The 14214-nt window shown below is 35.9% G+C and overlaps 1 protein-coding gene across 4 annotated transcripts in view; it reads left to right on the top strand.

Annotated features, from left to right (window-relative positions):
* Positions 1-14214, top strand: part of DCLK2 (doublecortin like kinase 2) — an 86524-nt gene that overhangs the window by 35346 nt on the left and 36964 nt on the right. For 2 of the 4 annotated variants that reach the window (XR_004779219.2, XM_035550178.2), the window contains exons 3-6: positions 5665-5767; positions 7802-7903; positions 9235-9285; positions 12562-12656. Coding sequence is in view for 2 of the 4 variants with exons in the window: in XM_035550178.2 (XP_035406071.1) it covers positions 5665-5767; positions 7802-7903; positions 9235-9285; positions 12562-12656 (351 nt within the window). In the remaining 2 variants the exon portion in view is untranslated. The remainder of the gene's footprint in view (positions 1-5664; positions 5768-7801; positions 7904-9234; positions 9286-12561; positions 12657-14214) is intronic. The other 2 variants (XR_004779220.2, XM_035550187.2) reach the window with 1 other exon arrangement.

Here is a 14214-nt window from a genome sequence, read left to right as displayed (position 1 = left end):
TTTAATGAGACTGTTCATGTTGCAGTGACAAGGAAGTGGCAATGCTATCTTTATTTGAAAAGGGAAACAAAAATGATGATCACAAAAATGACCTGTCAGGCAAAGTAGACAAATCTTTTGCTTACTCAGAAATAAAAGTTGATGCAAGGGGCAAAGGGCAAAACTGTTGGTACAACATAGCTGTAATCTGCCCCAGTCAAAGTGGAGTAGCGTTGCCTTGGAGAAAAGCGGAGACCTGTCAGACTGAAGGTACGAGCAGGGAGGTTGTATCTGGTTTTGTTATGCTGACATTCAGTGAATTATTGTTTTTTGTGTTTTTTTTTTTGTGTTTTTTTTTTTGTAGCATTTTTTTGGGAAAAGATCATATTGCATTTCTTTAAGAGTTTCAGCCCCTAATGCCTGTCACTACTGCTGAGCTGCAAACATGCACAGATCCATCTGTTACTGTGCATGCCACTTCTCTTAGTTTTCCTTTTGCCTTGTATGTTATGCACTTCCTTTTTCAAATATTTACACCATATCCTATTTTCTTGAAGTCAGTAGGTATAAATTTTTTTTCATTGTTTAAAAAAAAATACAAACAATCTTTTATATCTTTTCCAGTTGGATGTCTTAGTTCAGTTTTCATCTAATGTAGGGATTTTGTCATCCAGAGCAGCTTTCCCTAGGCACAGGGTGTGGCTCTTAAGACTTAAACCATCCAGTCCTGTTGCTGTTACTTAAATTGAATCAGCCGTACTAAATTGAGCCAAAGTATTTGTCTTTACAGCTTGTCATTCTACATTTAGAATGAAACATAGTTGTACAACTGGAATAAATACAATTAATTCAGTGGGCTCCTGGCCGAAGGGTCTTGATACATGGATCTGCTGTGTGCTTTTTTTGTTTGTTTTAATCTGTCACCTAAAGGAAATAGTCTGTTTTAAAGTTACATCACAAATGCATGTGTTAAAAACTTGATTTTTGTTTTGAACTAAAACTTTAAACTAGTTGAAGTCCTCAGATACTATTTGAAGAACACCACACTGCTTACTTCTCTGTGTAAATTTCTTTCAATTCTGCACAGCTGTGTTTGGGATAACTGGATATTTAAAGGTATCTCTCCTTTGTGGACTGTTCCACTGTTGGTTAATCTGAATAAAGTAACAATGACATTGTCATAGTCTGTGGCTCAAGAGGTTAAATATTATTATGCTTTATGCATCATTTTTTTTTACATGAAGAGAAATGCCATTTGCTAGGCTTTGTGCTCCAGTTTCCAGTTGTCACTTCCTGCTTGTTACTTGCCCTTCCTCTGGCTCACAGGGCGCCATACAAAATATATGCCTTTTTTTAATGAAATATCCAGTAAAAAAAAAAACATAGAAGGTGGTCATTTAATTATAGTTGGTTACAGGACTCTTTTTCATGTTAAAGATTTGAGAGGAATTGAATTCTTTAGTAGTTCTTAATATGTTTATAAAACTCTGTAGTGTCAGTTTCTCAAAATCTTTTAGTGCTTTTTTCCTGTGGAGGATGGAGGACAAATACCTTGTAGGCGAGATCATCGTTCAACTTTTCTAATTGTAACTTTGTCATGAAGGATAATTATAAAATCCCTGTTGAATTCTGTCTATAAACGATGGGTCGTTTTTCTTGTGTCTTCCAGGGATGCATCTTCTGCTTGTTACATTCAGAGGTAGGAGTAGGGGTTGGTGCAAATTACATTTTTAGGCTTATGTGATGGTAATAATGGGAAAGGGATTTCTGTAAAGGTCACAGTTTTATATAATCTAGTCCTATAGCTTGATCTGACCGAAATACTTCTTTGTAAAGAGGAAACTTCTTAGGTTGGCTATAAATATTTGTCAGAAATATAAACCAATTTAAAAGGTAAATGTGATGGTTGTATATGTTGCATTGAAACACTGCACCAGCGGACAGCAGAGGATGAGGAAATTTATTTTTCAAATAGATGTGTTTGAACAGAAGCCGTGCAACAAGACAACCTGACAGCAGGCTGGACTGTCAGAGGAGCACCAATGGGTCGCTTTGTATTCAAAATAAAGGGAAAGTAGTGGAGTTACCAGCAGAACATAGGCAATGTTTGTCTAGGAAAGGGTGTTGTCTTCAGAAATAAATAGGGCTTAACACATTTAAAACAGTATTAGAATTAATTAATTCAGAGTTAATTAGCTAATGTTCTTTCTAAAGCATTCCTAAAGTGTTTTTCTCAAAACATATTTCATTTTTCTGTTGGGAAAAAAAAAAAGAATTCAAAGAAATATGAAACTCTGGTGTAAGGCTTTGTAGTGTCAACTGTAATTAATTCTACAAAGCTTCTTCACGTACCTCCGTATATGCCTTCTTTTAAAATATATATATATATGTTTAAATAGATTTTTTCTTTTCTTTCTGTAGACAAGCAAATTACATTCATCATCTTCTTATTCAAGACCATTATCTGTGGTAATTTAAGCCACAGACAGGAGAGATGTTCTGATTGAGTGTTACTGCCAGGCCACTGCTGGAAAACAAGCACCCTGAGTACTCACGTAGAGCTTTTGTGCTTAAAGCTAGGAATTGGCCAGATCTAAATCTCAGAAATGACATAAGGACTGTAATTCTAAAAAAGCCCTCAATAGTATTGAAAATTAGATATTGTTCTGGTGCTTGACCTTGTCAAGGTGTCTACAGCTTTTCAAATTTAAACATCATGCACAAAAGCCCACAGCATCAGGACTAGCAAGTGAGTTGTTACTTGAATGAGTGAATGAAAGACTCCTTATTTTACTGGTTTTGCTATGGTATTCGTATGTGCAACAAAACAAAAAGAATGGGTAAGACACAGCAGACAGGCACTTAGTGGAGAGAAAAGCTATATTTATCATATACTAGTTCAATAAATCAAATTTTGTTCACTAGCTTACTGAAATATTTCTCATATGCAAAAGTTCTACTGCTAATGAAAGTAAAAAGATAAGTAATGTTCAAAATTCAATTGTTTTTAAATTTCTAAACTGATGAATCCTGTTCAAAGCTATAAACAATTGCTATATGATCAAAATATAGATATTGCTATTTGATCAAAATATAGATATTCTTCCGAGCAGAATTGTGTTATTTGCAAGTGAGACCACAGTGGACCTGCAGCATGCAAAATCTCATGCAAACTATTCAGTTCAGCTTTCCCTCAGTAGTATTTTTGCATGCTAAGTGAGCACTGTTATCATTAACTGCAGCATATACATTAGTTTGAACTCTGTGGGAAATGAAGACCATTTATTTTAGCATCTGCTTGCATCTTGGGAACTGATTCTATGACTTTATTATGAAGGCCTAGAAAAATAACCATTAGATTGTGCTTTTAGGAAAACCAACAATTTCTGTGAATGTGGTTTTAGAAACACTTTTCTTACCTTGTAATTTGTTGTTTTTTGTTTTTTTTTTTGGGGGGGGAGCTTGGTAAATTTGAGCAGATCTTTGTTCCTCATTGACTGAACTCTTAAAATATTTTTTGTACATGCTTGTACGTTTTACATGTTAACCAGTCAAGACTATTTGTAGGGAGAAGGAGGACTTGCAGTATTCACTGTATAGCAAGCAGCTATGTAAATGTTTCTCACACTTGCATTTATCTGGGTCCAGTTATAAGTACAGTTTAAGACCCTTTACAGTCAGCTGAAGCCTTGGCTTGTGATGGACAGGTAGAAGTTGCAGTGCTTTAAATCAGAACAGAAAGATTCATTTTAGGCTCTGTCAAAGTACAGCATTCAGCTGTAACCTGCTTGAAACAGCACTGCGAGGGCACAGGGGGCACAGGTAGGGCAGTGGTGGGTGCGCAGACATGGAAATGGAACCTAGTTTGGGGGCTTTGGATGGGAACTTGGGCTTCATGGAGTGTTTCCCTCCTTTTCCAGCAGTGCAACTGGGGTAACTATTCTGAAAGGTTTCCCACGCCTTGCTTTTCTTATACGGATGGGTTTGAGTTGGTTGTTGAATTCTCTGCCCTCCTACTCCTTGTAGGTGGGAAAGATATTTGGTCTTTGTATCTAAAGCAAGCTTTTACATCAGTGGTGATGCTCTTGGGAAAAACAAAACAAAAAACTGAAATCTCTGGGGATGTAGACTCTCCTTATTAGTAGAGTGAGTTATTAGGTAGAGGGGAATAAATGCCGTGTTAGCAAAACTCTTAAATTTATACAGCCTTTTGAATCCCATTGGTACTGCCTCTTTGGTTAAACCACCATCAGCAGTTTCAAGTACAGCTTAAAACGTCTCTGGGAAATGCAAGTGGGTTGTTGTCGTGACAATAAGATAAAAATAAAAGGATTTTGTTGATGGCTGGAGCCCTTTGGCTTCCTAACAGTGAAACCAGCAGTTGATGCTGCAAGTGGCCGAGCAGTGTGGCTCCTCGTGCTGCAAGGGCACCTGCTGTTCTTCCAGGGAAAGCTGCCATGACAACTGCATGGCTTGCAAGCGCCTGGTCCCTGCTTTCCTGCAGCGACGGAGGGTCATTGGTATTCTGGGCGGCTGCCTGCTGCAGGCAGCAGCAAACCCTTCCCTTCCTCGAGATCTGCCAGCACTCACTGTTAGCACCCTGGGTAAAATATGCAAATGGTGTTGACAGGTATCTGGAAAGGGAAAAAAGGAAAAAAGGCCCGTTTGCATAGAAGCAGTGATTTGTTTTAGCTTGTTAATTAAATGCTTTTACCAAATGGTTCTAACTTTCATAGCTTCTACAAATCTTTTATTCCCAAATCTCATTCAGAGTATGCAATGTTAAATAGGAACGTAAAAAGAAAAGGGAAGGGAGGTGGGGGGCATGTAGAGCACACAGGAAAACGTTAATCAGCTTACATTTAAAAAATATCTTGCTACCTGCAATCACTTATTTTCTTAGGGGCAGTTAAAAGGAGTTTGGAATTTCTTTTGTGGCATTTTTGGTTTTAATTTGTTTTAAAGCAGATGCTTCTTCACAAACTGGCTTCTTGGCTTTTGAGGGGTGGTTTTATTCAAGGTGTTTGGTTTTGTTTCTTTAAAGAATATCTAAAGCATTTGTCATTGTGACGTTCCCATCCTTCTCCAAATGTATTTTAACTTCATTATTGCAACAATAAAGAACAGAATGAGCTGCAAAGGGCATGGAAGGAACTTCGTTTTTCCTTTTTTCTTCAATAAGGACTACCTTTTAATGACAGGGTGAAGTAGATGTCTTGTTGGTTTTGTTTGTTTGTTGTTTTTAACAGGACACCAAAATATGAATATTAAATGCCATAGATTAAAAAAAAAATTGCAGAAGCAAAAAAAATTTAACAGATTTTCCTACAAGCAATTGATGTAAGAATACCAGAATGCTTCAGTAGATTTTCTAGCTGTTTTCATCAAAGCCGTCAGCATGCACATATAGGCAAAAATACAGGTATTAAATGTAAGAGAAGGTGGTCTTGGAGGTAAGGGGCAGTCACACTTAACATTCTGGACTGTGAGGTTTCCTGTACTTCTTCCTGTACGTGGAGGATAGCTGAAGTACTTCGGAACTAGAATGTTTGTCATTATAAAAGAACGTTAACGGTATCGCTGTAAAAAGGAAAACAAACTAATTAAGTGTTGCTGACTAACTGAAGACTTAGCATTTGAAAATACTGCATTTGTTTATTTTACTTTGTATATTTTGCCATCAAGGTGACATGCTTGCAGGACTTCTTTGGAGATGATGATGTCTTCATTGCATGTGGACCTGAAAAATATCGGTATGCTCAGGATGACTTCGTCTTGGATCACAGCGGTAAGACTATACATCCTGAACCTACTGAAATAGTCAAGTTCATGGAGATTTCCTTTTTTTCACCCTCAAGCTGTGCATTATAGAAAAATACTCATTGGTATATACTTTCTTATTGATGAAAGCATTTTCCCAAACCATCGTCTGAATTCTGTATATCTGTTAAAATGCACTAACAATGTTTAATGAACCCTGTCCCTAAAGTTCAATGGAAAACAGCACTGAATTTTCGAAGGTTCAGTTATGTCTCTAAATGTTCCTAAAACCAGTTATAAACATTTACTTTTGACTTCGGTGGGCTACAAGATGGTCTTCATATTGCTGTCATCATGGGATGTTTGAAAAGATCACATATGTAACTGCTTATTTCAGATCTCAGGTTGTCCTGCTAGACAAGTCATATTCCATGTCGAGCCTGTTTATACTGTGAGAGATAGTAGGGGGTTTTGTGCGGAGAAGGAGGTGAGACAAACCAGGACGTTATGTCCACACTGTCTTCCATTGACAGATCATGAATTTAACTTGTTTAAGAAAGTTACTTTTCCATACAGAGAAAATCTATAATGCAAGTTCAAGAAAAAGTTCCCTACCAGGGAGTTTTAGAATTGTCTTGGAATATCAAATCATACACGCTTTTTGTTGTTGTTGTTGTCGTTTGTTTTTTCCCTCCTGTTCTTTTTAGGTCTGTATTGTCTGTAAAATCACAGTTTTCCTTCTATGAAAAATGAATCTGAGTGGTAATAAAAATTGCCCTGGCAAGAATCATCAAATTATTTGAGGATAGATTTGGGATGTGAACTTTTGCTGTTTTTTCTCATTTTTATGAACATCATAATTTCATTACAAAGTCTGCTGTTATATCAAGAGGCATAGGTACATACCTAACCAGTGGTCCATACAGTAGGAAGGATAGAGGATTTCAACTGGCTTCCATTCTAGTGTAATCAACAGCATGCTATTCTTCCAAAACTACTTGATTATGTTGATTCAAATAAAGGGTATGTTTTAACCATTTTAAACTAGCTAAGATATGTTTCTATTCTCCTGCAGACATAGGAGAACATGGTAGTATTAACTCACACTACAAATTCTAGTCTGAACAAAATTATAATTTCCTTTGTGATCCTAAGGCTGTAAGTTTACTCTTCCTATTACACCATGGACAGACTGAGCTCATTTCCTTACTGAGAACCCAGTTATGGAGGGTTTCTTTCTCAATTTGTCTCTTCACCTTCAGTCGTCCTCGCTTCTTGTTATATGTCTGGAGGTCATAATGGATAAAAGCAGTTTAAGTGCAGAGTGGATCATGACTTGGCTGGCAGGGGATACAGCTCTACATACTACTTCTGATGGCGACTTTATATCACAGTCATTGCATTGCCATCATAGTGACGAACAACAGAGACAAAATCGAGAGGGAAATTTATATGATTTCATGGGGAGAGATTTGCAATAGATGCTAACTGTAGGAATTCAAATTTCATCAAAATGTCAATACATGTATGACTATTTATTCCTTTCCCATTTAGGTTGTCCTTTATTTAATGACATACAGTTGGTGGTAAATGGCAGTAATCTGTTGTCTCAGCATTTTGAAAGCAATAGGCATGTTTCACCTCTTCAAAAATTGTTCACAACATCAGTTTCTTCTGAAATAAGGTGAAATGAGCTTGCTGTGCAGTTGCTGTATGTGAAGGTGCCGTTACAGCACACAGGATTTACTGAACTATCAAAGGAACCTTGTCATTGGCTGGCTTTACTCTTTCAGCTGTGCTAACTTGAATAATGGTCATAATCTGACTTCAAGATTTCAGATATTAAATGTAGAAGGTTACATAAAACATTTGGCTCAAAAATATGTATATGGTATGTGGGTTGAAGTTCTGAGGTTGTCATTATAAATTTGTTTCATTCAGTTTGGCAAGCATGTTTAGGAAATACTGATGTTCTTTTTCTGGATGATAAACAGCAACAGTAGGGTTTGGAGGAAGCTGGTGCAATGAATTGTTTTTGAAACTCCATCTGCTTGGTTTGTAGAATGCCGTGTTATGAAGTCATCTTATTCCCGATCATCTGGCATGAGGTATTCTGGGTCCAAAAGTCCAGGACCTTCACGTCGAAGCAAATCACCTGCCTCAGGTACAACTTCTAAGAAAGAGATAAACACATAAAATGCATGAAATCTAGGATTTGTTTAATGGATTGAAAAGGCTGTTGGCTATACGTGAAATATAAGTGCCATGGTTTGTTTCCTGAGGTAAAAATGCTTTATCAGTTTCTCTCATACATATAATACTGATTTATAACAAAATACACATTTATTTTTGAATCCTGAAAAGAAGTGTGGCTTCTATTTATTGATTAACAGGCATAAAAAGTTTCATTTTATGAAAACTGGAATATTTTGTACTAATTGTATGCTTGGGATATGCTTTCAGCATGGTACTTGTATTTCTTGAAGACTCTATTAAGTACAGGATGGCTGTGTGGTTAAATTGACGCTCATAGAATATAGCCTTAAAACTTTTGAATTTGAAAAGTTTTTCCTATATAAGACAAATATTGTCAAAACATAGGATTTTGTTGTTTCAAGTAATTTTAGGAGCTGTTCTGGAATATTTTTGCTCATTAACAGATTTTTTTTTCTTGTGCTTTCTGTAATTTCAAAGAAGGGTTCACATTGTGTATATCCAGAAGTTTGACTGAACACCATAAATTCCAAACACTGAGCCTTTTATACAAATAAGTACAAGGGAGAAACTTGTTTTTCCTTTTTTAGTTCTGCATTTAATTTCTAAATATAATAAAACTTAATTGATTTCTTTCCCTCAGACCTGGAGAAGTAGCCCTGAAATCAAACCATTGAATATGTAAATATACAATGCTCTGTTTTGGTTGTAACTATATGCATGTAAGCTCCTGTGCGTGCATTCAAAACTGCAACATGTTTCATATTCTCATATCCATATCAATATTTATTTTGCTTAACTGATGCTGGTTAAAGTCATTTTCTGTCTGTGAGTTCTTTAAAAGTGGAATATTTATCATCTGTTTATAAAGTGTGAATACTTAACTGAAAAGCTTCAAAGGAAGACTGTAGTAAGAACAAAGAAAAATAAAAATGTAGCATGAAGGGCAAGTTTCACCAACGATATACACTTCATGCGATCCTGTTAACTCCAGCGAGATTGCATGGGAAATCTATCAACAATGAATTTTATGCAACGTATTTAGAAATCAGCACTGTCATTTCCTTACTTATTTCTACTTGGACACATCCATTGGTTAGGTTAATTTGAAAAGTTTATCCAAAGTGTCTGGTATTTATCCTTCTATTTACTTGCCATTTTTTCCTCATGTAGTCTTTAGTTATCTTTATTTTCCCTTCTTTCTTTCATGCATGTTCAGAGCTGTTTCAATAACTTTTCTCCTTAATGTCTTTTTCCTTTGTGTCAAATATATGAGTACAGTAAAGAGGGGTGGCCACTACTCCAGTGCATATTCTTCAGCAAAATCCCCAGGTGAGCCATTACTGTTATGGCTGTATATCACTAGTGTGTCTCCTTCCTTTCCATTCACCTTTCCTCTGCGTCTGTGAACATTTCCAAGCTTGTAACACATATTTTGCATTTGGTGAGCCAGAGACTCTAGTGTTTTCACTAAAGTAGATCTTTGAAAAAATATAAGTGATGCTTTATAGTTGCTGGACATCTGCTAATGGCGTCAATATTAAATTTGTAAAGGTATAATCTCACTACAAGTAGAGGAGCATTCTGAGCAGCAACACATTTGTATTCTAAAGCATACAATAACAGAAAATTTCAACCAGTGCAAAAAGAAAGGGGGAAGAGCTGACAAAAAAGCAGTGCAAAAACACGTGCCACAGTTTTTCATTTTATTTACAGTTTCTTACTCTCCTTTTCCTTCTTTTGTTATTTCAGTCTAAGTTCTAAAACAGTGAGAAACCTCTTTGAACTTTCAGTTCAAAGTGAAAGTATGTTTGCCATTGCTTTAAAACGCTACAGCTCTTAGAACTAACGTGTGCTTTCATTAGCAAATAATTTCTGACTTTGGACTATTAGAGTTTAACTATTTAAAGGGTATTCATAGTTTTTTCAGTTTTCAAGCTTCTGATATGGTAAAGAATTGTCACCTAATATGTACAATTTGAAGAATAACGGAGAAGATATTTTTCTGTATGTTCAGGCCACTACATGTGTAGTAAGAAACCTCAGAAGAACTTATAGTTAGAAAATAGATAAGAAAGGTAAGTTTTGCATATACGTAAAATAGCAAATCAATAGCAGCAAACAAGTTTAAGTGCTAAAAACAAATACAGGTGACTTATGTGTTTTGTGGTTTAAAAAAAAAAAAAAAGTACTGCTGTCTCAGTAGCAGCTGGTTGACTATCAGTACCTGTGAAATTTTTACATCTACAAAGGGCCAAGTCCAGCTTTTACCATTGTGGTTGTGTACTAACTTGCATGAAGTGAATCATAAAAAGCATTCACAAAGCTGTATCTACAGGCAGCTCTGTTAAGTATGAAGCTCAGCGGAGTGTACAATGTGTGGTAGAATCATAGAACAAAATTTGTAAAGGACATCAGGAGGTCATCTAGTCATGCCCCTACCAGACTTGTCCACCAAGTCTAGCTAAGATACCAGCAAAGAGCTGGAGTACTGTGAGGGTGGGATGTACTTTCGTAGAGAGTTATGAGAGAAAAGATGATGTTGACCAGCCAGTCTCATGGGTACAGTTTAGTGGTTCTGTCAGTGCTTTAAAGGAGGATAGTGACTTAGAAACAGATAGAGATGTCTTACAGTGTAGCCCTCAATGGTCATACTCAGGAAATACTGACTTTTCAATAAGCTTTATAAAAAGAATTTGTGAATAAAGAAAATTTTTTTTTGCTCCTGTAGTAATAGTTGGTCATATGGAAGCAGATTCTTCAAGTGAAATATCTGATTTTTGTTCATGAACTTTACAGATTAGAATTTACCCAATGGCTAGAGCAAATTGTGTATGACCTTTCACGAATAAGAAAACATAAGATAGCATTTGCTAGTCCTTTTCATCTTCATACTTACAAATTCTTTATAAAACGATGAAGTGTTGATATGCCCAGTTTAAAGAAGGTTATCTAAAACAGTGATGAAAAATAGTGTATTTAGAGATCTGCAGGAGGGACGTAGGCTCCTAAATTCCTTTAGCTTCTTAAAAAATGCACTTAAGCTGCATTTTGCTATTTGTTATATGCAACTTTGCTATTGCTCTTGCATGTAATGCTTGTTAAAGTCAAAAGTAAAATTATCCTAAGAATACCAGATGCTTTTTGCAGAAAAAGAAAAAATAAATCTTAGTCCTGTAACAGAGCTGCGAATGTAAATTGAACTTTTAGATTTCAAGACAAACTTATTCTGTATCTAAATGCTAATTAGTGGTATCTTAACATCATACTTGAGAGAGAGAGACAGTTCTGGACAACAGGGATTTGTGGAAGCTACAGTGCCATCAGCCTGGCCTAGTGATAGATAGACTACCTATAGATAGACTGCTCAAGTAGAAAATGTAGTATTTAGAAAGCATCTTCAGCACTCAGAGAATGTTGGGGTACTAGGTTAATAGATAGTTGTAAAATAAAGTCAATAATGTTCATTAAGAAGTGATGTATAACCTGTGACGGACTCCTGAGTGTATAAAGAATGTGTGTAGATGTAACCATTATTTGTAGCTAAACTTCTATTTGTCAGGATTCCTTTTTAAAATTTCTATCTGGAAAAAAAAAAAAAGATTCTTCAGCATGAATCGACTGTGAAACATTTTAGCTCTTAAATTTCTACCTAGTGTTTTTCCTCTCCTAGGAAAAATGAGGTTCAGTTAGAGAGGAAATAATGTTGCATCATATTGTGCATTGTGTGTGATGAACAGTATGTTATTTTCATAATGAAATTCATCAGTCTGTTTTTTCAGAAAAATACAGGGACTGACCTAAATGTTACTCAAATCACTACAGATACAACAGGTGTTGTATCAGACCTCCCTGGAAAACTGGACTTAAAATGAATGAATTCCTGAAGTCAAGAGGGAAAATATTTAATGTTTTCATAAAATACTACAAACAGATACTTGAACTTCTTGGAAGTTCAGGAATTACCTACTAGCTTTTAGGTGCTGTTTCTTTTTTTTTTTTTTTTTTTTTTTTTAAACTAAATCAAATTTTTCTGAACTTCTAGTCAAGTTCCGTATCAGACAAACAGCTCGTACTTCTTGTTTGCCTATTTTGCTTAAAACAAACAAACAAAAACTTAGAAAGGAAAAAAACTACAAAAAAGGGTATGTTCTGTGAAACATTCCACCTGAAAAGTAATCATTGATACAAAAAGGAGAGGTGCACAGTTCAACGTATGTGCTTATGAAGACTTTCTCTTTCCATAGTTTATTGTGCTATATCACAATAAATTATGGAATTTAAAGAGATTATGGCTATTATTTGCCCAAAGCTCTTGCACTGGCAAAGTACAGAGTAGGCTTTTTTAAACTCTGGAATGGCAATGTGTTAATTGTCTGTTGTCTTGGTCTGATATCCAGCCACATGGGTTTTGGGGGAGCAATTGTGTGTCACGTGAGCATATAATTTATTCCTAAATGCTGATGAGTCTGTTTTGATCTTTGTATGCAGACTTGAGTATGTTATGTTTAAAAGCAAGTTAGGTGTTGTTTTTTGTTTTATTTTGTTTTGTTTTCCTTTTACTCATTTTTTTTCTTTCCATTTGTTTGCATTTATTGCTTTGGCTAGTTAATGGAACCCCAAGCAGTCAATTATCCACCCCAAAATCTACAAAGTCCTCCAGTTCTTCACCAACAAGCCCAGGCAGCTTCCGTGGACTCAAGGTAAGTAGCAGAACCATCAAAAATACTGAATTCCCTTATTAATTGAATGATGTATGACAGTAGCACTGAAGAATAGAAAGAGTTGTAATTCTATAGGGCAGCCTTGCTAGTATGATTGTTGAGTTAAGGTGGAAAAGAGAGCTGAAGTAAGTATTTTGTCTTAGGCTTCCAGTATGAAGCTCAGCTTAGGGAAGGTTGAGGGTGGTGATGATGGCTTGAATATGTCAATTTATCCTTCAAATTTTCCATTGTTTTGTAGATTGCAGAAATTCCCTGAGTAATTTATATTCCCTTAGGCTATATAAATGTAATACCATCTTCTGGATACCTTATCATCTTGTAGTATTGATCAAAATTTCATCTGAAGCACCGCTCTTCATCCATGGCACTCAATTTCACCACTTAATGCAATCTGAAAAGCATGTGAGGTGTTTCTTTGGGAGTGTCCCTTTGTCTGGCAGCTTTTTCTCTGTGTTGCACCAAAAGAATTCTCTTTCTCTTCTACTTAAAAAATGGCAACATTTACAGTTCTTAAAGGCTGCTCTGAGCCTTTTGCATGGTGAAATAAAAGGAATGGTCTGGAGCACAGCAGAGCTGCATTATGCAGCTGTCCTTTCAAGGAGAATTTTCTTATGAAATCATCAATTGCAGCCTTTGTGGAAGTGCACTAGATGGTTCTTTCTCTGATTATTCTGATCAAGTAATAGCTCCCACTGGTGAACACAACAGTTGTGAAGAGGCTGTACATTCTGCAGAAAACTGTTGTCTTAATTAAGGGACTGGCAAAAGGACGTGATTTGAATAGTATTTAGTTTTGGGTTTTGACATGCTAATTGTTGCCACATCTTTGTCTGTTTTTCAAGGAGTATCACACTGGCTTCTGCCAGGCTTCTGTGATAATTTTGAGAAAAGATTTTGATTTACGTGTTAAATTTCAATATATTTTTAGTTGTTTGGTTCATTGAAGCAATTTAGTGTCGATGATCTGTACCATTCTGTAGCTACTCTATCTCCAAAGCAACATGGATTGGTCTTTCTCTTTTAAAGCATTTTCAAGAGCAGTAATAGTTCAGACATCGAAAATTATAACTGTGGTCTTAAAATTTGTCTGGATAGCTCTCATATAAAATTTACACAAAGCCCTCAGCTTGTCAGTGCTATATTTAACACATGCTCTTTTTTCTTTCTTTAGTGAAACTACAAGTTTAGAAACTAGATAATTTGGTTCATTTTTTTTCTTGCACTGTCTAGTCTTCTTTTAGCAGATTAAAGCTCCATTAAGAAGCAGATAATTCTGTTAGTAACAAGCAATTTTCAGCAAAGCGGACATGTCCTACTTCCCCTTCACTGTCAACCTCACTGAAGTAAGCTGTTGTACATTTTCATTTTGGAATTTCATTGGTGCTGGGTATTAATGGGTTTTCATGTCAAATAACTCATTCCTCTATGGCCAAAGAAAACATCAGAAATTAATTAATCATCTTGGACCTGAAGTAGTGGGTACCTCTTGTTTTATCCCATTGGGGTGCATCTTTTCAGTAGGAGGATCCCAGCTGCG

This window comes from Cygnus atratus, chromosome 4 (genome assembly GCF_013377495.2).
Source record: "Cygnus atratus isolate AKBS03 ecotype Queensland, Australia chromosome 4, CAtr_DNAZoo_HiC_assembly, whole genome shotgun sequence".
In the NCBI taxonomy this organism is placed as follows: domain Eukaryota; kingdom Metazoa; phylum Chordata; class Aves; order Anseriformes; family Anatidae; genus Cygnus; species Cygnus atratus.
The sequence above is the reverse complement of the archived record's forward strand: the minus strand, read 5'-3'. Positions and strand labels throughout refer to the sequence as shown.